Below are 26438 nucleotides of genomic sequence, written 5' to 3'. Positions count from 1 at the left end.
CTAGTAGTCGGCGGGATGGTAATGCAGGTAAGCCAAGACAATTGATAGTCGTAGGGGATTCTATAATCAGGAAGACGGATAGAATAATTTGTCGCCAAGACCGCCTCAACCGAATGGTTTGCTGTCTCCCTGGTGCCAGGGTTCGGCATGTGGTGGAACGGGTGGACAAATTGCTGGGAGGGGCTGGTGATGATCCAGCTGTCGTGGTCCATGTCGGTACCAACGACAGAATAAATGGTAGGTGGAGGAGCCTTAAGAATAATTTTAAAGAACTAGGCTACAAGCTGAAGGGAAGGACCTCCAAGGTTGTATTCTCAGGAATACTGCCTGTGCCATGCGCATCACAGGAAAGACAGCGGGAGCTCAGGGAGTTAAATGCATGGCTGAAGTCTTGGTGTAGAGGAGAAGGATTTGGGTTCCTAGAGCACTGGGCTGACTTTTCATTGGGGTACAAACTGTATTCTGCAGATGATTTGCACCTAAATGGAAGGGGGTCCGCTGTGCTGGGGGAGAGAATTCTAGCTGGGGTGGCGGAGTGTTTAAACTAGGGCTGAGGAGGGAGGTCAATGTAGAAAAAAAAGGGGTAGCCAGGTTAGAGAGGGGTCAGACTATATTGGAGGGGGGAGAAACAGACGGTGGGGAGAGGACTAGACAACAAGATAAGGAGATCCTTTCGTTACAAAACAGCAGTGAAAATAAAAAGGCCCAAATGTCAAATAATCACATTTCTGATAGTGAAATTGAAACATTTAAAGGCAAGTTAAAGTGTATGTTCACAAATGCCAGAAGTCTAGCAAGCAAAATGGGGGAGCTGGAGGCCTTAATACTGGAAGAAGATATAGATATAGTTTGTGTTGCTGAAACATGGCTGGACTCTTCACATGACTGGGCTGTAAATCTACAGGGTTTTACACTGTTTCGGAAAGACAGGACAAATAGGAAAGGTGGTGGTGTATGTCTGTATGTGAGAAGTTATATGAAGGTGGTGGTGTATGTCTGTATGTGAGAAGTTATATGAAGGCGGTGCTGTATGTCTGTATGTGAGAAGTTATATGAAGGCGGTGCTGTATGTCTGTATGTGAGAAGCGATATGAAGGTGAGTGTAAATGAGACAATAGTGGGTGAAGACTGTGAGGAGGTTGAAACCTTGTGGGTGGAATTACAAAAGGGAAGTAAACACTGAAAAAATTACTTTTGGTGTAATCTATAGACCCCCCAATATAACTGAGGAGATAGAAGGTCAAATATATAAACAGATGGAGCGGGCTGCACAGGCGGGTACTGTAGTGATAATGGGAGATTTTAATTTCCGGGATATTAATTGGTGTCATGGTTCGGCTTCAACTGCAAAGGGGAGACATTTCCTCAACCTATTGCAGGAAAATTTTATGGGCCAGTTTGTGGAAGACCCGACTAGAGGTGAAGCTCTGTTGGATCTGGTCATTTCTAATAATGCAGATCTTGTTGGGAATGTCAATGTTCGTGAAAACCTCGGTAACAGTGATCACAATATAGTTACATTTTACCTATACTGTAAAAAACAAACGCAGGCTGGGAGGGCAAAAACATTTAATTTTAAGAAAGCCAATTTCCCCAGGATGAGGGCGGCAATTCAGGATATAGACTGGGAAGAACTAATGTCAAATAATGGAACAAATGATAAATGGGAGATTTTCAAATCTACTTTGAGTTATTATAGTGCAAAATTTATTCCTACAGGTAACGAGTATAAACGACTAAAATTAAACCCCACATGGCTTACACCTTCTGTGAAAGGGGCAATACATGACAAAAAAAGGGCATTTAAAAAATACAAATCTGAGGGTACAGCTGTAGCCTTTGTAAAATATAAAGAGCTTAATAAAATCTGTAAAAATGTAATAAAATTAGCAAAAATACAAAATGAAAGGCAGGTGGCCAAGGATAGTAAAACAAATCCTAAAAAATTCTTCAAGCATATAAATGCAAAAAAGCCCAGGTCTGAACATGTAGGACCCCTAGATAATGGTAATGGGGAGTTGATCACAGGGGATCAAGAGAAGGCAGAGTTACTAAATGGGTTCTTCCGCTCTGTATATACAACAGAAGAAAGAGCAGCTGATGTAGCCGGTGCCAGTGCTGTTAATATATCAGTTGATATACTGAATTGGATGAATGTAGAGATGGTCCAAGCTAAATTAAATAAAATAAATGTACACAAGGCCCCGGGACCAGATGGGTTACACCCTAGAGTTCTTAAAGAGCTTAGTTCAGTTATTTCTGTCCCCCTCTTCATAATATTTAGAGAGTCTCTCATGAGTGGTAAAGTGCCAAGGGACTGGCGCAGGGCAAATGTGGTGCCTATTTTCAAAAAGGGCACTAGGTCTTCGCCGGGTAATTATAGACCAGTAAGCTTAACATCAATTGTGGGGAAAATGTTTGAGGGGCTATTGAGGGACTATATACAGGATTATGTGACAATAAATAGCATTATAAGTGACAGCCAGCACGGTTTTACAAAGGACAGAAGCTGTCAAACTAACCTAATCTGTTTTTATGAAGAGGTAAGCAGAAGTCTAGACAGAGGGGCCGCTGTGGATTTAGTGTTTTTGGACTTTGCAAAGGCATTTGACACTGTCCCCCATAGACGCCTAATGGGTAAATTAAGGACTATAGGTTTAGAAAATATAGTTTGTAATTGGATTGAGAATTGGCTCAAGGACCGTATCCAGAGAGTTGTGGTCAATGATTCCTTCTCTGAATGGTCACCGGTTATAAGTGGTGTACCCCAGGGTTCAGTGCTCGGACCCCTATTATTCAACTTATTTATTAATGATATAGAGGAAGGGATTAATAGCACTATTTCTATTTTTGCAGATGACATCAAGCTATGCAATATAGTTCAGTCTATGGAAGATGTTCATGAATTGCAGGCAGATTTAAACAAACTAAGTGTTTGGGCGTCCACTTGGCAGATGAAGTTTAATGTAGATAAATGTAAAGTTATGCATCTGGGTACGAAAAACCTGCAAGCATCATATGTCCTAGGGGGAGCTACACTGGGGGTAATAATCTGCATGCACCATATATCCTAGGGGGAGCTACACTGGGGGAGTCAATTGTTGAGAAGGATCTGGGTGTACTTGTAAATCATAAACTCAATAACAGCATGCAGTGTCAATCAGCTGCTTCAAAGGCCAGCAAAATATTGTCGTGTATCAAAAGAGGCATGGACTCGCGGGACAGGGAGGTAATATTACCACTTTACAAAGCATTAGTGAGGCCTCATCTAGAATATGCAGTTCAGTTCTGGGCTCCAGTTCATAGAAAGGATGCCCTGGAGTTGGAAAAAATACAAAGAAGAGCAACGAAGCTAATAAGGGGCATGGAGAATTTAAGTTATGAGGAAAGATTGAAAGAATTAAACCTATTTAGCCTTGAGAAAAGACGACTAAGGGGGGACATGATTAACTTATATAAATATATGAATGGCACATACAAAAAATATGGTGAAATCCTGTTCCATGTAAAACCCCCTCAAAAAACAAGGGGGCACTCCCTCCGTCTGGAGAAAAAAAGGTTCAAGCTGCAGAGGCGACAAGGCTTCTTTACAGTGAGAACTGTGAATCTATGGAATAGTCACTGCAGCAGCCGTCACAGCAGGGACAGGAGACACCGCAGGAGCCGTCACAGCAGGGACAGGAGACACCGCAGGAGCCGTCACAGCAGGGACAGTAGACACCGCAGGAGCCGTCACAGCAGGGACAGGAGACACCGCAGGAGCTGGTCACAGCAGGGACAGTAGATGGCTTTAAAAAAGGCTTAGATAATTTCCTAGAACAAAAAAATATTAACTGCTATGTGTAGAAATTTTTTACTTCCCCTTTCCCATCCCACTTCCCCTTTCCCATCCCTTGGTTGAACTTGATGGACATGTGTCTTTTTTCAACCGTACAAACTATGTAACTATGTAACTATGTACAAACTATGTAACTATGGTCATGCTGGGAGTTGTAGTTCTCTCCTCTTATATCTCCTCCTATAATGTCCTCTGATATCACATAATAACAGGCTGGACATGCTGGGAGTTGTAGTTCTCTCCTCTTATATCTCCTCCTGTAATGTCCTCTGATAGCACATAACAGCCTGGACATGCTGGGAGTTGTAGTTATGTCCTCCTATACCTACTCCTGTAATGTCCTCTGATATCACATAATAACAGTCTGGACATGCTGGGAGTTGTAGTTCTCTCCTCTTATATCTCCCTGTAATATCCTCTGATATCCCATAACAACAGCCTGGACATGCTGGGAGTTGTAGTTCTCTCCTCTTATATCTCCCTGTAATATCCTCTGATATCCCATAACAACAGCCTGGACATGCTGGGAGTTGTAGTTCTCTCCTCTTATATCTCCTCCTGTAATGTCCTCTGATATCACATAACAGTCTGGACATACTGGGAGTTGTAGTTCTCTCCTCTTATATCTCCTCTGATATCACATAACAGCCTGGACATGCTGGGGGTTGTAGTCCTCTTATACCTCCTCCTGTAATGTCCTCTGATATCACAAAATAACAGCCTGGACATGCTGGGAGTTGTAGTTCTCTCCTCTTATACCTCCTCCTGTAATGTCCTCTGATATCCCATAATAACAGTCTGGAAATGCTGGGAGTTGTAGTTCTCTCCTCATATCCCCCCTGTAATGTCCTCTGATATCCTGTAATAAGCCTGGACATGCTGAGAGTTGTAGTTATCTTTTCTTATACCTTCTTCCTGTAATGTCCTCTGATATCCCATATTAGTCTGGACATGCTGGGAGTTGTAGTCCTCTCCTCTTATACCTCCTCCTGTAATGTCCTCTGATATCACATAATAACAGTCTGGACATGCTGGGAGTTGTAGTTCTCTCCTCTAATATTTCCTCCCTGTAATGTCCTCTGATATCTGATATCCCATAATAACAGTCTGGATATGGTGGGAGTTGTAGTTTTCTCTTATATCACCTTCTGTAATGTTCTCTGATATCACATAATAACAGCCTGGACATGCTGGGAGTTGTAGTTCTCTCCTCTTATACCTCCTCCCTGTAATGTCCTCTGATATCCCATAACAGTCTGGACATGGTGGGAGTTGTAGTCCTCTCCTCTTATACCTCCTCCTGTAATGTCCTCTGATATCACATAATAACAGTCTGGACATGCTGGGAGTTGTAGTCCTCTCCTCTTATATCTCCTCCTGTAATGTCCTCTGATATGCATAATAACAGCCTGGACACGCTGGGAGTTGTAGTTCTCTTATATATCCTACTTTAATGTCCTGTGATATCACATAACAGTCTGGACATTCTGGGAGTTGTAGTTCTCTCCCCTTATATCTCCTCCTGTAATGTCCTCTGATATCTCATAACAGTCTGGACATGCTGAGAGTTGTAGTTCTCTCTTATATCTCCTCCTGTAATGTCTTCTGATATCCCATAATAACAGTCTGGACATGCTGGGAGTTGTAGTTCTCTCCTCTTATACCTCCTCCTGTAATGTCCTCTGATATCACATTATAACATTCTGGACATGCTGGGAGTTGTAGTCCTCTCCTTTTATGTTGCCTCCCTGTAATATCCTTTGATATCACATAACAGTCTGGACATGCTGGGAGTTGTAGTTCTCTCTTATATATCCTACTTTAATGTCCTGTGATATCACATAATAACAGTCTGGACATTCTGGGAGTTGTAGTTCTCTCCTCTTATATCTCCTCCTGTAATGTCCTCTGATATCTCATAATAACAGCCTGGACATGCTGGGAGTTGTAGTTCTCTCCTCTTACATCTCCTGTATTAATGTCCTCTGATATCTAATAATAACAAGCAACCCAGAGGCCCAAAAGCACCCATGCCATCAAGCCAAGCCTTTGTGATGGTATAGAACAACCTATAATCAATGATATAAGTGTAATGTATGTACTACTTCAAGGTAGAAGGATAAACGAGTCTATATTTTGGGTATTATTGAAAGGTTATGGAATGTAATAATCTGCAGATGTTCTGCAGAGACTAGAAACTGCGAACTCTTTGTGTTTTGGGAGTATCACCAGAAACTAGGGAGTCTGTTTACAGGATTTTTGGGTTCTGGGCGTACAGCCAAGATAGATATGGGTAGAACACCGGATTAAAAACTAGATGTAAGGAATAAGAAACAATGTATGTAGAGATAAGAATAATGAGGAAAGAAACCACAAGAATGTATACGTCTAAATGACTCATATGTGTCTGCACGTAATTATATGATATTTTTACTATATAAACTCTGTGTCTCTGCAAATAAAGTCAGAAGTATTTTTGCCTTGAGAAACGTCTCAGTGTATCTGTTGCTTCTCCGAGCTCGCACCCCCCCCCCCACCTGATTTGAACCTGCATGGAGATCAAAGCGTAAAGTGACCTCATTGCGATCACACCTTCTTGGCTCTGGGCCACGTCCCCCCACAAGTGCAGCACCACAGCAACAGACACCACCACACAGTAGCACAACAAGTGAACAGATGGAATAAAGCTCACCTTACCATGCACCCCCAGTGGACAACTGAGAGTACAAGCAGGAGCAGAACATCTCCTCTATCCTCGCTCTTGCTGTAACACTATCCGTATCTGATTGGACAGTGTCACAGCCATAGTAACACGTCCCCTTGCCAGTACACGCCCCATTGACAGTTCAGGGGGTTATTTAAATATCGGGCACCAAATATAACGGCACCAATATCTAAATAACGGAGGGTAGAAAAAAAAGTGAAGTGCCCCAGGGTTTGTGCAGCCCTCCCCATTACATGCTGCACTCAGCTGCACATGTATGGGGAGGTGAAAGGTTCTCTTTAAAGGGAACCTATCCCCAGCATTTCACCTATTATACCAGCAATACCTGGTGGTAGTGGGTGAAAAATAATTTCTATATAACCTATAATTGTCTTCTTAGTCAGCTCTTTAGCTTTAGTATTGATTTTTAGTGTTCCCACACCGTATGCTAATGAGCAATTAAGAGTCAAATCTTCGATTGAAAAGAGTTAGATCTGCATTTGAAGTCAAATCTTCATTCCTCAAGTCTTTCCGAGTTTACCCCACCTCCTTACTTTTGATTGACAGCTCCTCGCCTTCCCCCAGCACACACAATCCCGTGCTTGTGTATTGATGTCCTCTTGAGTGCGCACAAAGGGACACCGGATTATTACAAGAGAAAGAGTGGAACATTTGCAGACCGTTATTTACAGTCGGAGGAGTTTAGGAAAGGGGATAACGGCAATGAACTTTTGATAGCAGCGGCCAGTGAGAGATAAGTTCAATAGGTGAAATGCTGGTGACAGGTTCCCTTTAAGCACTGCAAGGGAACCACAGATCATTTGTATGTGCTGCAGGAGATTAAAGAGGCTCTGTCACCAGATTTTGCAACCCCTATCTGCTATTGCAGCAGATAGGCGCTGCAATGTAGATTACAGTAACGTTTTTATTTTAAAAAAACGAGCATTTTTGGCCAAGTTATGACCATTTTTGTAGTTATGCAAATGAGGCTTGCAAAAGTCCAAGTGGGTGTGTTTAAAAGTAAAAGTCCAAGTGGGTGTGTATTATGTGCGTACATCGGGGCGTTTTTAATACTTTCACTAGCTGGGCGCTCTGATGAGAAGTAACATCCTCTTCTCTTCAGAACGCCCAGCTTGTGACAGTGCAGACCTGTGACGTCACTCACAGGTCCTGCATCGTGACGGCCACATCGGCACCAGAGGCTACAGTTGATTCTGCAGCAGCATCAGCGTTTGCAGGTAAGTCGATCTTACCTGCAAACGCTGATGCTGCTGCAGAATCAACTGTAGCCTCTGCTGCCGATGTGGCCGTCACGATGCAGGACCTGTGAGTGACGTCACAGATCTGCACTGTCACAAGCTGGGCGTTCTGAAGAGAAGAGGATGTTACTTCTCATCAGAGCGCCCAGCTAGTGAAAGTATTAAAAACGCCCCGATGTACGCACATAATACACACCCACTTGGACTTTTACTTTTAAACACACCCACTTGGACTTTTGCAAGCCTCATTTGCATAATTACAAAAATGGTCATAACTTGGCCAAAAATGCTCGTTTTTTAAAAATAAAAACGTTACTGTAATCTACATTGCAGCGCCTATCTGCTGCAATAGCAGATAGGGGTTGCAAAATCTGGTGACAGAGCCTCTTTAACTGGGATGTTATGAAAACTACTGATTACAGTAAAGTAAGTGACTCAGCGCTAGAATCAGGGTCTCTGCCAGTACTTTATGTTGCCCTCAGATAGGACAGCAATAACCTGGTGAGTCTCTCTTTAATGGCTGTTAATGATCTGATGTGTTAAAAAAAAAGTTTTGCTCTTATTCCATTTCCAATATTTCAAAGAAGAAAATAGTTTAGTCTCTATGTAAAATCTTGAACATCAGATTTTATTGTAAAACATTTTCCACATATAAAAGATTAAAATGGCTTCTCCACTGTGTGACTTATCGCATGTATAACAAGAGATGATTTATCTACAAAACATTTCCCACATTCTGAACATGGATATGGTTTCTCTCCCGTGTGACTTCTCTTATGCAGAACAAGACTTGAGTTTGATGTAAAACATTTACCACATTCTGAACATGAATACGGCTTCTCTCCTGTGTGAATTCTTTTATGTTTAACAAGATCTGATCTATTTGCAAAGCATTTCCCACATTCTGAACATGAATAGGGTTTCTCCCCTGTGTGCGTTCTCTCATGTGTAACAAGATGTGATTTATTTGTAAAACATTTCCCACATTCTAAGCAGGAATATGGCTTCTCCCCTGTGTGAATTCTCTGATGTGTAACAAGACTAGATTTTTTTGTAAAAGATTTTCCACATTCTGAACAGGAATATGGTTTCTCTCCTGTGTGACTTCTCTTATGTATAACAAGGTCTGATTTATTTGTAAAACATTTCCCACATTCTGAACATAAATATGGCTTCTCCCCTGTGTGACTTCTCTGATGAGTCCTTAGTTTGGCGTTCGTAATAAAACATTTCCCACATTGTGAACATGGATATGGTTTCTCTCCTGTGTGACTTCTCTTATGTATAACAAGGTCTGATTTATTTGTAAAACATTTTCCACATTCTGAACATGAAAATGGCTTCTCCCCTGTGTGACTTCTTTGATGAATCCTAAGTTTGGCGTTAGCAATAAAACATTTCCCACATTCTGAACATGGATATGGTTTTTCTCCTGTGTGACTACTCATATGTGCAACAAGATATGCTTTATCTATAAAATATTTCCCACATTCTGAGCAGGAATATGGCTTCTCCCCTGTGTGAATTCTCTGATGTGTAACAAGACTAGATTTTTTTGTAAAACATTTTCCACATTCCGAACAGGAATATGGTTTCTCTCCTGTGTGAATTCTCTCATGTGTAACAATGCGTGATTTATCGGTAAAACATTTCCCACATATTGAACAAGAATATGGTTTCTCCCCTGTGTGACTTCTCTCATGTATAACAAGATGTGCTTTATCTATAAAACATTTCCCACATTCTGAACATGAATACCGCTTCTCCCCTGTGTGACTTCTCTCATGTACAACAAGATCTGATTTATTTGTAAAACATTTCCCACATTCTAAACATGAATATGGCTTCTCCCCTGTGTGACTTTTCTCATGTGTAAGAAGATGTGACTTACGGGTAAAGCATTTTCCACATTCTAAACAAGAGTATGGCTTTTCTGCTTTGTGACTTCTTTCATGTTGATCAAGGAGTGATTTACAGGTAAAACATTTCCCACATTCTGAACAGGAGTATGGCTTCTCGCCTGTGTGAATTTTTCTGTGTGTAAAAGGACCTGAGCTTTTCATTAACGGTTTTCCAAATTGAAACCTCTTAATCCTGTTTGGATCTGTACTTGTGGTAACAATCTGTGTTTGGTCAGGAGAAGGTTCCTCATGATTAGGGGGATTATATGATAGATCTGTACTGTGAAGTCCAGGATGTACATTAAAGGGCATGAGGTTTTCTCCTGAAGACTGCTGCATGAGATCTTCCTCTTCTACTTTATAATTTAGCGCTAGCATGAATTTTCCCTCAGAGTTCTTACTGGGCTTTCCTGTAAAAGGATTAAAACATAAAAATGTTTTAACCGCAAAGTAGACAAAATTGAAATCATTTTTATTAGGCTGAAAACACACCCGCAGTGATTTTTTTATTTGAAATTGCATATAAAAAGAGAAACCATTAAAATTATACAAATTAACACCTCTACAGAATTCAATTTGTTTATCTCCTTCCAGAGTGCACCCTCCCTATCACATGGACCAGGTCGACATGGGGGTCCCTGTATCTCTTACAGCAAGAGTCTATTCTAACTGTAAATCTGAACATCCTTTTCGGTGAATAATACCGCACATGTATTATATAGAGTTGGGATATTCTATGAGACGGATTATGAGTGGTGTCTACTACCATTCTTGGAGCATCATTCCATTAAGGTATTGAAAGTTCTCCCAAGGCCCTTTGTCATTTACAGTGTGCTAGGGGCAGAATCTGGCATTTAAGACAGTTGTTTAGGTAACCAAAAGTACTTCTAAAGATCTAGAAGTATCTGCCATGAAGAGGAGCAGGTCATCAGAGTAGAACCATTTTGTTTTTAGAAAAATCTTCCCATTCAAAACCAGATATGCGAGAATCCTGCCTGATAAAAGAGCTAAGGAATAAATGATTAGATTAAGCAAAAAAGAGTAGAGTGGATCTGTTGGGGTGTGGGTATTCTTGCCGTCATAAACAGTCCTCACACAGGATTTGGCAAACAATGCTTTATCAATGTATTTGGAGCAAATACAAAATAAAAGAAACAACAAAAAGCAGGTAAATTGGGTTGAATTGCAGCTGCCTTCATATCGAGCAGCACCCCAATCCTCAGCTCATATGCTCTGAACCTGTCCCACCCTCCTTTGGGCGCACTTAAATACACAATATTCTATTTCCCAGAATTCTACAGTCTTAAAGGGACACACACATGTGTTTATATTTTAAACACATATTATACATGTTCCACACTTCCTGTCACCTTTTAAAATGAACAGGAGCTTACAATCTCTATACACATAACCAAATCATACAAAAGAAAGCTCCATATACTTTGTGTGGCTGTAGCTCTGCCTCACCTGGCATTAATCAAGTGCTTCCTATTTAGTTTAGTCACATGCAGGTAATGCTGTGTGTTAGTGGGGAATGCTGAATCAGTTTATCTGTAGAAATAATACTGGTCAGAGACAAAGGTTTGCTGGTCAGCAGGTGAAAGAGCAGAGAGATCCACATACACAGACAAGCTAATTCACTATTCACCCCGCAACATCATCCCTGGCTCGTTCTCCTCTGTAGACAAAAAAAAAAGACCTGGGCCCATTCACAGAGACACATGCTAATGCATTTTCATACAAAATCCTAATTCAGTTAATAAAGCATAGGCCAAAGCCAAGCAGAGTCAAAACCTTGAACAAACTCCCACTCGACGCGGTCAAAGGCTTTGACTGCATTGAATGAAATTAACGAACAATGCCCGTCCTTAATACGCAGAATTTTGCTCAAAATAACAGACGTTCTTCCACAGGCATAAAGCTGGATTGATTCTCATGTATCAACAATCCAGACCAGGCGATTTGCCTAAATCTTAGACAATATTTTAGCATCAGAAATTGGTTGATCAGATTCGACCAAGGACTTATGCCCCATCTCACTACTGAATGCATCGAAAAAATAATAGGTCGCCATCTTGAATGATATATAGAGGTCAATGGGAAGACCATCCGGTCCATCTGCTTTAGAACCAGGTAAATCATTGATTGCCTTGATGACTTTAGTCTGTCTGCGGATGATAGAACAGGAATTATAATAGTGTCAAAAAATGTATGAAGTTCAGAAAATGAGTAATCCCAATTATTAGTATAAAACCCCCTCACAAAACATATGTAGCGCATATCGTCAATATCAGTCTTAAACCCCTTCCAGGCAATGGGTCGCAAAAACCTCATCAAATCCTATATAAATGACCAGGTTTCTATATCTACTCCAGACTGCACCAGTGTTTCTCCCCACATCATACTGCACCCAAATAAGGCGTAGGTTTTCTCAATTCATTTGGAAATATTCTAGAAAGTTTCTTACAGACAGCTGTCATTGCCGAAGGAGGGGGGAGGTTTTGGTTTGCCTGATGTTGTTACGTACTACCATGCGACTCAGCTCCGCACACTAATAGAATTCCTTTCAAATAACTCCCCAAAACATGCTAGGTCGATCGCCACATGCACCTTTACACCCTCAGTCCTAGCTCTTGTCTGGGGTTCACCGCAACATACGGGTCACACAGGAATTAAGGACCCTTTTTTAAAAGAACTATTACGCAGTTAGTCCTTCCCCCAAGCCCACTTACAGCCAATACAATTTCCCTCACCGGCTGCTCCTGCATACCTTATACCCTACCTCTTAGACAGTCAATATGACGACCCTCTAGGGTTATGGAATTCTATTCCTCCATGCTTAATAGGTGACCTTCATGTAGCAGGTCATGTAGACCAGCAGACTCCTAAACACAAGACAATTTTCCCTTCCTTCTCGAAGCATAAATAGTCTGAACAACACGCACACTTTGAAAAAAGTTGTGGAAGATTCCTGCAAAATTATAAATTAAAATGAGATCTATCCTGGTATGAATCTCTTTTACGTATGCACAATCATCCGAAACATCTCCTATCCATGTTATATAAAAAATGTATTAGTTCAGAACTCTGCTAAACCTACCTTTCTGGAGGCATGGGAATTTTTTTAAAAAAAATGTCCTTCTCTACCAAAGAAGTTCAACGGATTCCGTCCCATTCACATGTTTTTTTACATGGCGTTAAAACCCAGGAAAATTCTTATAAAAAGGGGTTGACTAGATGGCACCGAAGTCCAGATGTGGTATCTAAAATGTTCCCAGGTGCTCCGAATACTTGCTGGAGGTGTGGTCCATAGATGGTGGGAATGCCCCCAATCTCTGCTTTTTGGACCTCCAAGACAACCTTAAATCAACCTAATCTGTTCTTCATTCATTATCCTTACCCCTTCATTGGTCTTGCTAAACTTACCCAGTCCAGACTGCCCCTTATCTAAACATGGTCTCCCAGCATATGTAATAACGGCAGACAAACTGCTTATGCCGCTTCTTTGGCTTAACAAAGAACTTCCTACATTACAAATGTGGAAAGAGAAAGTGAAACAAATATTCCGACAGGAGGAACTTTCCAGCTGGGAATCAAGGACTCACGAAAAATTCGTAGTTCAATGGTCTCAATGTATAGCTTGGGTATCGGCCACGCCTTCATGACTATATCCTGGAGCTTTGGGTCCTGGCTAACTCGGACGGTGATGTTCATAATAGGTGGTTATTGCTCACAGCCACTTTCTGCCATTACTGCTAAATATATCTGAAGATATTGTAAATGTAGGACAATGTGTAATAGCTCATACGGTCGCACCCTGTTGGTTTAAATTGTTTTGCATTATTCGGCTCTCTGCCTTTTTATCTATTGTACGATTTTGTGCTGTTTCGACTGTACTGCATATTCTGGAACTTCGGAAAGACATCTTTCAACTTCACAGTGGTTTTCGAACACTTATGTACAATCTTATCAATATCATCACAGACAACTGGAAGTTGCTTATTTTTGAAAAAATAAATAAAAAAGGACTGACGCCTGCTTATTTTGCTTTTATTCTAGCTGGATACTCCTTCCTGGAATATTGGCCATTTGCTGTTGGTCGATTGCCCCTGGTGGGCTGTAGGAATTAATTCCACGTGAATGTTTATTTCTTTACTTTATTTTCCTAAATGTACATTTATGTTGTCAATGAATGTATTTAGGGTGGTTCTTTATTGGGGTTTCTTTCTGTTCCTGACCATGCCATATGCCTAATGTCGTTGCTTTTTGTCATTTGTCTTTTGACCTAACTTCACATAACTTGGTTACCTTTCCCTTTTTCCTTAATTTCTATGTATATTCAGCCGTTTCATTTTATTGATGGGTTGGGGAGTGCGGGGCGCTGGCTAGACCTTGTCCTGACACTTCTCCTCTTAGGGACTCACTGGTCCTATCCGGTGTATATTGTCTATTGGATTGTTTCTCCTTGATTAGATCAGGGAGTGGGTGATAGTTTCACCCGTCTTGTTTGTTTTTGTTGTCGTGTTATCCCTTCCTTGTTTGTCTGGTCTTTGCTGCTTTAGTACATAGTATTGGCTTGATTATCCTGAGCACCGTGGAGATGGCACAGTTGAAAGTATGTACCTTTAATGTCAGAGGGTTTAATGTCCCTGAAAAACACTCATAGGTACTGTATAACATGCACAAAGAGCGGGTGCGGATCTTGTTCCTACAAGAAACTCATTTTCATGTGGGCCATACGCCACAGTTTACTAATCGCTATTATCCGGCTTGGTTCCACAGTGCCAACCCGGAATCCAAGGGGCGAGTATTTCTATCGACAAATCGCTTTCTCATAAGACCATAAATGTCATGATTGACCCGGGTGGTCGGTTTGTCTTTCTTAAGTGGTCCATTAGGAATAAGATTTTCACTTTGGCTAACTTCTACCTTCCCAATCAGGATCAGGCTCGGGTGTGCCGAGTATTTCTGAGGAAATTAGAGGAGTTTTCAGAGGATGTTTTAATTGTGGGAGGTGACTTCAATTTGACATTTGATCCAGGCTTGATACCTCCTCGGGCAGGTCTGCTGTTCCCAAGACACAACTGGCGGCCTTGAAGACTATGATGCACTCCATGCAATTGATGTGTGGAGGATTCTTCATCCTCAGGTACAAGAATATACTTATTTCTCTCCATTAAACAATATGTACAGTCTCTTAGATGCCTTTCTCGTTAGCTACCACTTGCTTACCTGGCACCCTACTTCTGAGGTGGGTCCATGTTTTGGTCGGATCATGCTCCGGTTTTTTTGTCCCTTACCCTCCCTGGTTCGGTGCCTAATTTTCAGTTTTGGAAAATTAATGACAATCTCTTGCGGGATGCGGTGTGTATGTCAGCTCTTAAGGATACGCTCGGCACTTTCTTCGCTGTGCATGCTCATGATGACTTTGTTACCACTACAGTGGGAGGCATTGAAGTGCGTGGTTAGAGGTGTCCTAATTCAGCATGGGGCTCGATTGAAGAGGGAAAAAGGGGTAGCTATTGTACGGCTCCTTGCGCGAATACGGGACTTGGAATCCAGTCATAAGCGCGCTCCTTCACAGGTTTTTTCTGAGCTTACTACAATGCGACAATTCTTGCGTTCTCTGATAGACCAATCGCATGCTAGATTTCGGGATCGGATGCGCAAACACTCGTACGAATTTGCAGATAAATGTGGCAGGTCCTTGGCAAGGATTTTACATCCCCGTACACAAGCATCGTATGTTCCTAAAATTACGTCTCCCACTGGCGGTGAGGTTTATGACCCGGTCGGTATCACGGAGTGTTTCAGACATTATTACTCTACCTTGTATAATCTCAAAAGGTCACTTTCATAATATGCAAGCTGATGTGCTGCGTGAAAAAATTGATTATTATGTACAGGACACTGCCTTGCCGTCTTTGGGGGCTGGGGACACCTTGGGACTTGAGGAACATTTTTTGGATTCGGAAGTGTTGCAGGGAATTGTGGACTCTCCTCTGGGCAAAAGTCCAGGACCTAATGGGTTTAACAATAGATTTTAGAAGACATTTAAGGATCAACTCGCTCCTTTTTTGACAAAAGTCTTTAACTTCATGTCTTCCTCTTGTCCCTTTGTGCCTCAGTCTCTCGAGGCTCATATTACCCTTCTGCCAAAACTGGGTAGGGACCCAACGACGTGCAAATTTTAGGCCCATTTCATTGATTAATGTTGATGTGAAAATCTTTGCGCAATTGATTGCCTCTCGCCTCTCTCCGTTATTGCCTGACTTGGTCACGAATGATCAGGTGGGGTTTATGCGCGGTTGAGAAGCCCGGGATAATACCAACAAGACCCTTCTTTTAACATCATATTGCCAGACACGCAAGATATCGATGTTTACTTTCTATTGATGCCGAAAAGGCTTTTGGTAGGGTACACTGGGTGTTTCTCCGCAGTGTCTTGACTCAGGTCGGACTTGGCTCTACAATGGTAGATAGGATTATGGCGCAATACCACAGGCCTTCAGCTCGGGTACGAGTTAATGGTCTTTTGTCGGACTCCTTGCCTATTACAAATGGGACGAGACAGGGGTGTCCACTTTCGCCTCTGTTATAGGTTTTGGTCATGGAACACCTGGATGTGGCAATGCGGAACAACCCTAGCATTTGTGTTGATGCTCAGCATCACAAGTTAGTACTGTATGCTGATTATCTTCTCGTGTACCTTACAAATCCCATGATTTCTTTGCCGCCTTTGAGCGATTTGGTCACTTGAGTCATTTTAAGGTCAATTATTCTAAATCGGAGGTGTTGAATGTATCTCTGGACACTCCTCTAACTGCTCATCTCGCTCGGGTTTTTCAGTTTAAGTGGCAATCTGCATCTTTAAAATACTTGGGGATATATATCCCCACACATTTGTCTGACCTGTTTACCATGAACTACACACCTATCCTACAGCATACATTGCGAGAGTTGGAGGCGTATGGTGGTAGACGCATGTCGTGGTTCGGGCGCATTAACACTGTTAAAATGGATACATTGCCCAAATTTCTGTATATGCCCTGTTGTGGTTCCTGCGGCCTTCTTTTAGACCTTGCATATGGCCATAACCAAATTTGTGTGGGGCTCTTCTAAGCCTCGGACCCTTATGCCCGATGGTGCTATTTTGTCACTTGCTGCTGTCTCTGAGGATTGCCCAGGGAGACGATCAATATGGTGGTCTTATTTCCGGCTGCCTTTGTATCTCTCCTCCATTAGTGATTGTTTTGCGTTGCTTCAGGAGAAGACTCCTTTAGAACTTTCTGTCCTTGACTTCTGCTCCTTCTCACATGCTGTCCTATCTGCATGGGATTCTTCACCCTAGCTATTCTTCTCAGTTGGTGTTCACTACAGCCTGAGATGAGGAAATGGGGGTTCGACACTCTGAAGAAGATTGGGGGACTTCCTTTTTCTTGGCTCACAAATTGCCGACTTCTTGTTTTGCTCAGGAGAAAAATTATAAAATCTTTACCAGATTGTACCGTTGTCCTTCCTCTCTGCATAGGATATTTCCTGATGTGCCTGCTGATTGTTGGAGGTGTGGGGAGGCTCCTGGAACCATGTTGCACATTTAGTGGGATTGCCCCAAGCTCCGTGCCTTTTGGGAAACATTTTTTGACCTCGGAAACAAGCTTTTTGACATTGAAGTTCCTACATTTCCTTCTATCGGCTTGCTTTCCATGGTTCCTGGATCACTCCCACACCTCAAAAAGGGTATCTTTCGGCATTTTCTCGCTGCAGCTCGAACTATCCTACTACGTCACTGGAAGTCCATTCATGTGCCTTCTTTGCATGAATGGGTAACTGAAATGAACGGGATTATGAGGACGGAGGAGTTGATGTCTGCTGATCAGGGTAAATCTGAAATCTTTGTTCAAAATTGGTCAGTCTGGTCGGTATGGTGCTGATTTGCCTCTCTGGTTGGATGGCCTCTTTTGAACGTTGCCATCGCCAATTCTGTGTGCTTTTGTTTGTGCTTCCTTCTGTTGTCTTGTGTTTGTGTCACTTTGTGTTGAAATGAACACTTAAAAATTGTCATTCTTACTTGTTTTTTGGGACTGGTTTCCCTACATATTGCACTACCTTCGAATATGGATATTGTGCTGTTATTTGCCATTGGATGTTATTATTTCCTCCTTTCTTAGTTTTTTGGATATTTGGGAGAATACCTCCTACCTTTTATGTACAGCTTGAATTTATGAAAGTTTTGAAATATCGTACGATGTCTTATATGCGGTTTTATAATAAGCAGGAAAAAGAAGTCTCCGCGGGCGCTGCTGCACTTCAATGGGACCAAGAAGGACACGAAGGTTCGGAATGATGATAGGAAATGTACGAGAGAATGTATGATGAAATGGGATTTATTAATAATATGACTACACGTTTCAATGCCGTACCGGCATCTTCATCAGGTCATGAAGGAGCATACACAATACACAGCTTAAATAGCAATGTCAATGCTGAAAAAACCCGCCTATGTGAACGGGGTCAAAGTGTTCAGGTGACGTCATAGTTCAAAGGTTTAAAGAACAGGGGGGCGTGGCTTGGTGCGCAACGGGAGCAGTCGCATGACTTGAGAGCTCCGCTGTGGTTCCGTGCTATATTGATCCTGTGAATATCCTGATCGTTCCTTACCTTCATCATTACGTCCCGAAGATCCAGGCAGCAGTCGGGTGGTAAGAGTGGAGTTATGGGCCCCACGAGAGGTCAAACGGCCACGGAAAAGCTACAGAGTTATGCCCGGGAAGATATCAAAGATGGCGGCCGTGCTTCCCTGCAGCAGCGCTCAAAGGGCAGTGAGACGCCTGGCGGGACGACATCTTCCTCAGCGGTGGTGGAGGAGACAGAGCCGGAACCTACCCCGACAGAGGTGATGAACAAACTCCTGGCAGCCATATCAGCATGCAAGACCTCGCTGACCGGTAAGATGGAGGAGGTGAAAATTGATATAGGCCTCATCAGGCAGGATATGCAGGCCTTGAGAGAACGAGTGACACATGTGGAGGATAGGGTGTCTGGGGTGGAAGACAGGATGGCGGCCATGCCACGTGCGATTACGGATCTGGAATCCATGACGGAGTTATTAAAACAAAAAAATGATGATCTGGAGAATAGGCTGCGCCGGAATAATATCCGGATAATAGGAATGCCTGAGAAATCGGAGGGCCAAGATCTGGGCGAATTCATATCCAAGTGGTTGAAAGAGATACTGCCAGATGCACCTTATTCGCAGGCCTTTGCAGTAGAAAGGGCGCACAGAGTGCCGGCAAGACCACCTCCACCTGGGGCCCCTCCGACGCCGATGCTGGCCCGGTTGCTTAATTGTAACGACAGGGACATGATCCTACGTCAAGCCCGCCGATTGCAAGGAATTAAGTATAATGGCGTTGCTATATCCATATTCCCGGATTTCTCAGCTGATCTACAAAAGCGCAGAGCTACGTTTATGGCGGTGAAAAGAAGGCTGAGGGATCTCAATATCCCATATTCTATGGCGTATCCTGCAAGGCTGCGGGTAGTGGATAACGACCGTTCTATCTTTTTTAACTTCCCGCTGGAGGCCGACGATTGGGTGAGAGGGAGGAGATCGCCCCGCCGCGTGTGACCCCTTTGGGGGGTGAGGATGGAAAGTGCTGGAATTTAAAGAGGATGCTGGAGTTTCTCATGCGCCTGATGCAGGCTAAGAGGTTTCTTTTTGCTGGTTGATCTCCTGTGTTTAAGGAGGGATTCCAATGTTATGGTACACCCAATTTGAAATCTTAACCGGCGGGTGGATAGATCCGGAGGCCCTGAAAAGGGTCATTCTTATCCTCCCCATTTCATTTGAATGGACTGTCGGGACTATCAATCTGTTACCATTCTGTTCCTGGAGCTTGGCCTATAGTGGGAAGGAGTGATCCGGCCGAAGTGAAGAAGGGGTCCCAGTTGAGAGACTGCAGGAGAGATCCGGGTATATGCGCAGGAAGCATATTACGGTTAAATATTACTGTTATATTGTTTACACTGCTGATTGATTTATAGTCCTCCTGTACGAATTTATGGAAAGGGCTTAAGATGTAATATGGTGTTTGAAGATGTAGATAGGGAAGGATACGTTAACACTGCCTAATAGCACGGGGCCTTCCCCGTTACTCTTTGGTGCCACGAGGAGGGCATGATTCGGCATTGGCCTATGTGTCATCTCGCATTGCCGATACAGTTTACTGTTTATATGTTAGTTCTGTCGTTTATGTTTTTAACGCCGTATTTAGGCGAAATTATACTCATTTATGAACGCAAATGTCTAAAAAGTCATACAATGCAAAGAAGGTGGGGAAAGGTCACTAGGGAAAGTATATTGATATTATGCAGGAGTCGGGAGCCATCTTCCCTCCGAGGCAGACATAGTTTCCGGCCCCACTAATGGCGTCTATACCGATCGTGTCTTGGAATGTGCGGGGGCTGGGTACCCCGAGGAAAAGGGCAGCCATTTTTGCATGTATCCGTAAATTTAATCCCTCTATAATATGTCTGCAAGAGACGCATTTAATCCCAGACAAAGCGAGATTATTGCGGAGACCTTGGATCCAATGGTCTTCACACTCTTTTCATACGTCCTACTCCCGGGGGGTATCGGTATTAATCCACAAATCTCTGAGGTGGGAAGCGGTCAAACTTAAAGTGGATAAGGAAGGTAGATATGTGTTTATACATGCTTACATCGACACTATACCATTTGAATTACTGGGCCTATATGTTCCTCCTCCGGCGAATATACAGATTTTACATGAGGCTGCTGCATTTGCTGCCGCTTACCCACAAGCTATGGTACTGGGCATGGGGGACCTTAACATGGTCATGGATCCCAAATGTGATAGATTTAGAGGGGAAGTGGATTGTGGGGTTGCATCGGTGGCTCCAACAGAGTTGAATTTGCTATTTCAAGAAATGGGGTGGATAGATATATTTAGGTGCAAACATCCGAATGTAAAGGTATACTCATGTCATTCTATCGGTGGGAATTCCTTGTCCCGTATAGATTATATCTTTGGGAACGCTCTAATGGTTCCGATGGTAACGGATGTTTCTTATGAAGTAAGGGGAGTGTCAGACCACTCTCCGATGGTAGCGCGTTTCAATCACCCAGGGCCTGTGAGGATTGGTAGCTGGAAAATTCATCCATTCTGGCTCACCCTGATAGGGCCGCAAGATCGCATACCAGATCAACTGGAGGTTTTTCAAGATACCAATAACTCATGTGATAATCTTAATATTTTATGGGATACCCTGAAGGCCTACCTTAGAGGCTGCTTGCGATCTACAATCTCCTACATAAAAAGGGAAGCGGCAAAGGAAGAGGGTCAGTTAGCACAGCAATGTAAAACACTGGAGGGCGAGTATATAGAAAACCCATCTGAAGCAAATAAACATGCATGGCTGACGATGGGCCGTAAATACTTATTATTACTACAAGAAAAAGCTGATAGGAAACTGTTTTTTGCTCGGCAGACCTATTTTGAATTGGGAAACCAATCAAGCAAATTGCTGGCTCATTTAATTCACCACAGCTCTCAGAGCTCAGCAATACTAAAGATTAAGGACAGTCAGGGCCGTGAGTTGACTGATACCCCTAGTATAGCGGCCCGATTCACCCAATTCTATAGGGACTTATATTCCTCGCAGTCTACGTATGATTGGTCCGAGTGTGTATCATACTTGGAGGACTTGAAATTTCCACAGTTAGATGTGGCAGGCAGGGATATGTTAGAACTCGATATCACGGAAGACGAGGTTACGCAGGCATTGAGGGATATGTCGAAGGGTAAGGCATCGGGCCCAGACGGGGTTCCATTGGAGGTATATCTTCGTTACTCTGACCAGCTCATTCCCCCATTATGGTCTATGTATTCTTATGCCCGGAGGGAGGGGAAACTACCGGACAGTTTTTATGATGCCACAATTGTAGTGTTACTAAAACCTGACAAAGACCCTAGGGACTGTAGTTCTTACCGCCCTATTTCATTACTGAATCTAGACTACAAGATACTTGCAAAGGTACTGGCAAATAGACTGAATAAGGTGATATTACAACTCATTCATCCGGATCAGGCAGGCTTTATGCCAGGGAGGTCCACATCTGACAATATACGCAAGGTTCAAATTTTGGCTAAAATAGGAGAGGCACTGAAGGAGGACTGGGCAATGGCATCTCTTGATGCGGCCAAGGCCTTCGATTCCGTTGAGTGGGCATATTTGTTTGAAGCATTACAGAGGTTTGGTTTTGGCCCGATTTTTATTGAATGGATAAAAATCTTGTATAAGGATCCGAGGGCACAAATTTTGATTAATGGTATAATGTCCCCTTATTTTCAACTCCGTAGAGGTACCAGGCAGGGGTGCCCTCTCTCCCCGCTATTATTTGCCATAGCTATTGAGCCTTTGGCGATACGTGTAATAACGCACCCAGAATATAGGGGAATAGTAGTGGGAGGACGAGAGGAGAGGATTAGTTTGTACGCCGATGATGTGATATTGTATGTCATACCCGAAAGACAACTTGGGGCTAGCTATTGAAATCCTGAACCAATTCGGTAGATTTTCTGGCCTACATGTTAATTGGAACAAATCATTTTTCATGCCTTTGAAGGAAGTGGGATGGGCGGAAGCTGAGCACGGCCTACAGGTAGTGTCGTCCTTTAAATATCTGGGTATTATCATAAACAGAGACTATAGGCAAGATCAAATCACCAACATATTGCCTCTGTTAGACTATATCAAGCTCAAATTCAAGGTGTGGGGGGCACTCCCACTGGCAGTGACGGGTCGCGTAAATTTAATTAAAATGGTTATTCTGCCAAAATGTCTATATGTTCTGGAGCACGCAGCCATACCAGTATATAAGGCCTTTTTTAAATCCCTACATGCATTATTCCCGGCTTTTATATGGGGATCCAACAGATCCAAACTTAGCATGGCTACTCTGCAGAGACCTAAACAGGAGGGGGGAATGGCACTACCGGATTTGTTTATGTACTATCTAGCTGGGCAGTTGAGATATCTACAGCTATGGACAGGGTCGGACCCGTTACCAATGAGCAAACAGCACCTCGCTACATATTTGCATCTAACGCACCTCTGGCCAGTGCTAGAAAGCTCCCCGGGAACTTATAAAAGAATGCTCCCAATCCACAAGGTGGCAGTGCAGGCATGGACGGCGGCCAAACAAATTTATGCATATGCAGATATACAGGTGGACATGCCACTATGGGATAACCCCCTTCTTTCACATCTAATGGAGGGGCAGGCCCCCTCTTTCTGGGATGGATTTGAGGTACGTAGAGTCGGGGATGTGTATACGGATAATGCCATTAAATCCTTTGCGCAAATGCAAGAGGACTTCCAAATTCCTAGGAAAAGCTTTTATAGATATCTGCAGCTGCGACATGCTCTCGCAAGTCAATACCCTAGGTCAGACCACGAATTCTCACGATTCCCTTTGATTGGAGTTTTTAAATCACAGGGCCCCCGGGGGTTGATCTCGGCTGTCTACACGGCCCTTATACATGCTAAATTGGCCAATGTCAAATTACCGGTAAAAGATAAATGGGAAAGCCTGATACCAGATCTGACAGGGGAGGAATGGGAGGATGTACTTTCATCTCCTATGTCTATCACCGGCGGCAAATAACAAAATGATTCAATTAGCTATAGTTCATCAGTTACCTCACGCCGGTGAGACTGCATAGAATGGGCAGATATCCTAGTACTGAATGCCACAGGTGCCGTTTTCCCAGATCTGATTTCTGGCATATGATCTGGGATTGCCCAGTGGTGGCCTCCTTTTGGGGGGAGGTGTTGAAAGTGGTTGAGGAAGTGGTGAAGCAGCCGATCCCCTTTGGGGTGCTGCTTGAGGATCAGTGGCCATTCCACATACGTATTTTATTGCAAGAAGTATTGTTCATGGCAAGGAAAACCATCGCACTTCGGTGGATGGATCAGAGACCTCCTAGGGTGACGAAATGGAAATCGTTGATCAATTCCATTATTCCATATGAGCGAGTATTATATAAGAAAAGAGGGTGTATTGGTAAATTTTATAAAATATGGCAGATTTGGTGTGATTCATCATGTACCCTGTATACTCCGCATAGATTTACAGACCTGAGGGACCAGTTGTTGCAACCTTGAGGAGGACGGATGTTGCATGATTGGTTACTTATAGGATTTCTGTATTTTGTATGGAATAACTCAAATTGGCCTGGGAAAGTATTTTGCCCGCTGGGATGTCATTATGTTATTACTGAGGCTTAACTATGTGATCTATTAGGTTATGACATGTTAAATACCACCATAGCCACTATGCATATGTGTTCAAAATTTGTATGACTACATAAATGTGTTTATTTTCTGTTATGTACTATGGACATTTGTATTGTACAATTCTTTCAATAAAACGAGTTTAAAAAAAAAAAAAGGTTTAAAGAACAGATAATCGCAAAAACAATAGAAGAATAGAACATGTAAAGGAACAAACAATCGATTGCAATGCTAAAAAGACAGAAAATTTTTACAAAATAGTGAAATCAATATGATAAAAACCATTAGAAGTACAGCACGGCATGTATCGCATCCAAAAGGATGCTGGAATAGAACGAAAAAAGCTACCCGGGGGTAACGGAATGACCACCGAAAATAGTGCAAACAGATCTAAAACCACAATGCCGTTGTGTGGTTTAGAGATCAAAAATGTAGGTGCACAAAATGAACTTTTGGAATGAACGCCCTTTTAACGCACAATAATACGCGAACATCAATATACATGAAAATAACTATGACAATAGTCAAAGGTAAAGCTAAATTTTAGACATAGTGAACAGCTGAAAATATAGAATATGAAGATAAATATGTACAACTATATGCATGATATAATAACAATAATAAAAACAAAGCATGAAAGAGCTGCATCGGCACTAGAAAAAATGGAACAAGATATCATATGATAGGAATTCACAATAAAACTTACATTATAAAAGTGTAAAAGTGCATATATTAACATACCTATCAAAACATGTCAAAGAAATAACAGAAAATACCCACATAGACTCATAAGAACAAAGACGGCAAAGCCGGCAAATTGTAATTAATAACAAAATGAAATTGAAATATGGCAATATGTCATGAGTGAAATTAAAATGCAAAACATAACTAAAAATGTATCTGAGAGGAGGAGTACCAATAATCCAGACGAAAATAACAGGGAACGTAGTAAAAAAAACTATATGAAGTATAATGTTATAATACAATAGTATAACAATATACTAGAATGATGAGTTGGGCTTTCAAAAGAAAACAAACAATCTGTAAAATAATTAATTACAATTTGCCGTCTTTGTTCTTATGAGTCTATGTGGGTATTTTCTGTTATTTCTTTGACATGTTTTGATAGGTATGTTAATATATGCACTTTTACACTTTTATAATGTAAGTTTTATTGTGAATTCCTATCATATGATATCTTGTTCCATTTTTTCTAGTGCCGATGCAGCTCTTTCATGCTTTGTTTTTATTATTGTTATTATATCATGCATATAGTTGTACATATTTATCTTCATATTCTATATTTTCGGCTGTTCACTATGTCTAAAATTTAGCTTTACCTTTGACTATTGTCATACAGTTATTTTCATGTATATTGATGTTCGCGTATTATTGTGCGTTAAAAGGGCGTTCATTCCAAATGTCATTTTGTGCACCTACATTTTTGATCTCTAAACCACACAACGGCATTGTGGTTTTAGATCTGTTTGCACTATTTTCGGTGGTCATTCCGTTACCCCCGGGTAGCTTTTTTCGTTCTATTCCAGCATCCTTTTAGATGCGATACATGCCGTGCTGTACTTCTAATAGTTTTTATCATATTGATTTCACTATTTTGTAAAAAATGTTCTGTCTTTTTAGCATTGCAATCGATTGTTTGTTCCTTTACATGTTCTACTCTTCTATTGTTTTTGCGATTATCCGTTCTTTAAACCTTTGAACTATGACGTCACCTGAACACTTTGACCCCGTTCACATTGGCGGGTTTTTTCAGCATTGACATTGCTATTTAAACTGTGTATTGTGTATGCTCCTTCATGACCTGATGAAGATGCCGGTACGGCATTGAAACGCGTAGTCATATTAATAAATCCCATTTCATCATACTTTCTCTCGTACATTTCCTATCATCATTCCGAACCTTCGTGTCCTTCTTGGTCCCATTGAAGTGCAGCAGCGCCCGCGGAGACTCCTTATTCCTGCTTACCCAGCACACCTTTGCGGTCTTTCATCCGAAACACCGGTCTCGAGTCCTGGCAGCAGCAGCACCTATAGTTCTCTATGGGTAACCTGCACCATGTGGCGCCGTGCTTTCTGTTTTCTTTCATATTCTAATAAAAAATTGTTTATAAAGAAAAAAAATAAAAAGATTTGATAAAAAAAAGGGGTATAAATACAATAGCAATTATAATGTTGGTCACAAAAAAAGGGAACCGCATAAATACACAAATCTGCCCCCAGTGTCAATAATTTTACTAGTGATAATAAAATAAATTTTATTGTGAATATAGATCGAGACCCCCCTAGGGTGAGAGGAAAAATATTAGTGAAACTTTCATGGCCACAAAGTTATTTTCAAACAATCCACGGTCGTGCAGTTGGTACGGAGGGAAAACTTGAGACTCTTTGATTCT

At 42.0% G+C, this 26438-nt stretch overlaps 1 protein-coding gene across 1 annotated transcript; it reads right to left on the bottom strand.

The window, feature by feature from the left end:
- Positions 1-8408: 8408 nt before the first annotated feature.
- Positions 8409-26131, bottom strand: LOC142670912 (uncharacterized). The gene is made up of 2 exons (XM_075847127.1): positions 25946-26131; positions 8409-10112 (listed from the first exon to the last, which is right to left on the bottom strand). The coding sequence occupies exon 2, from the start codon at positions 10078-10080 to the stop codon at positions 8461-8463; it is 1620 nt and encodes a 539-aa protein (XP_075703242.1). The 5' UTR covers positions 10081-10112; positions 25946-26131; the 3' UTR covers positions 8409-8460.
- Between the last annotated feature and the right edge of the window lie 307 nt (positions 26132-26438).

The sequence above is a fragment of the Rhinoderma darwinii genome (assembly GCF_050947455.1).
Source record: "Rhinoderma darwinii isolate aRhiDar2 chromosome 1 unlocalized genomic scaffold, aRhiDar2.hap1 SUPER_1_unloc_20, whole genome shotgun sequence".
Taxonomy (NCBI): domain Eukaryota; kingdom Metazoa; phylum Chordata; class Amphibia; order Anura; family Rhinodermatidae; genus Rhinoderma; species Rhinoderma darwinii.
The sequence above is the reverse complement of the archived record's forward strand: the minus strand, read 5'-3'. Positions and strand labels throughout refer to the sequence as shown.

Coding starts and splice junctions, on each gene's coding strand:
- LOC142670912 (XM_075847127.1), bottom strand. CDS start 10,080: ATGCTAGCGCTAAATTATAAAGTAGAAGAGGAAGATCTCATGCAGCAG.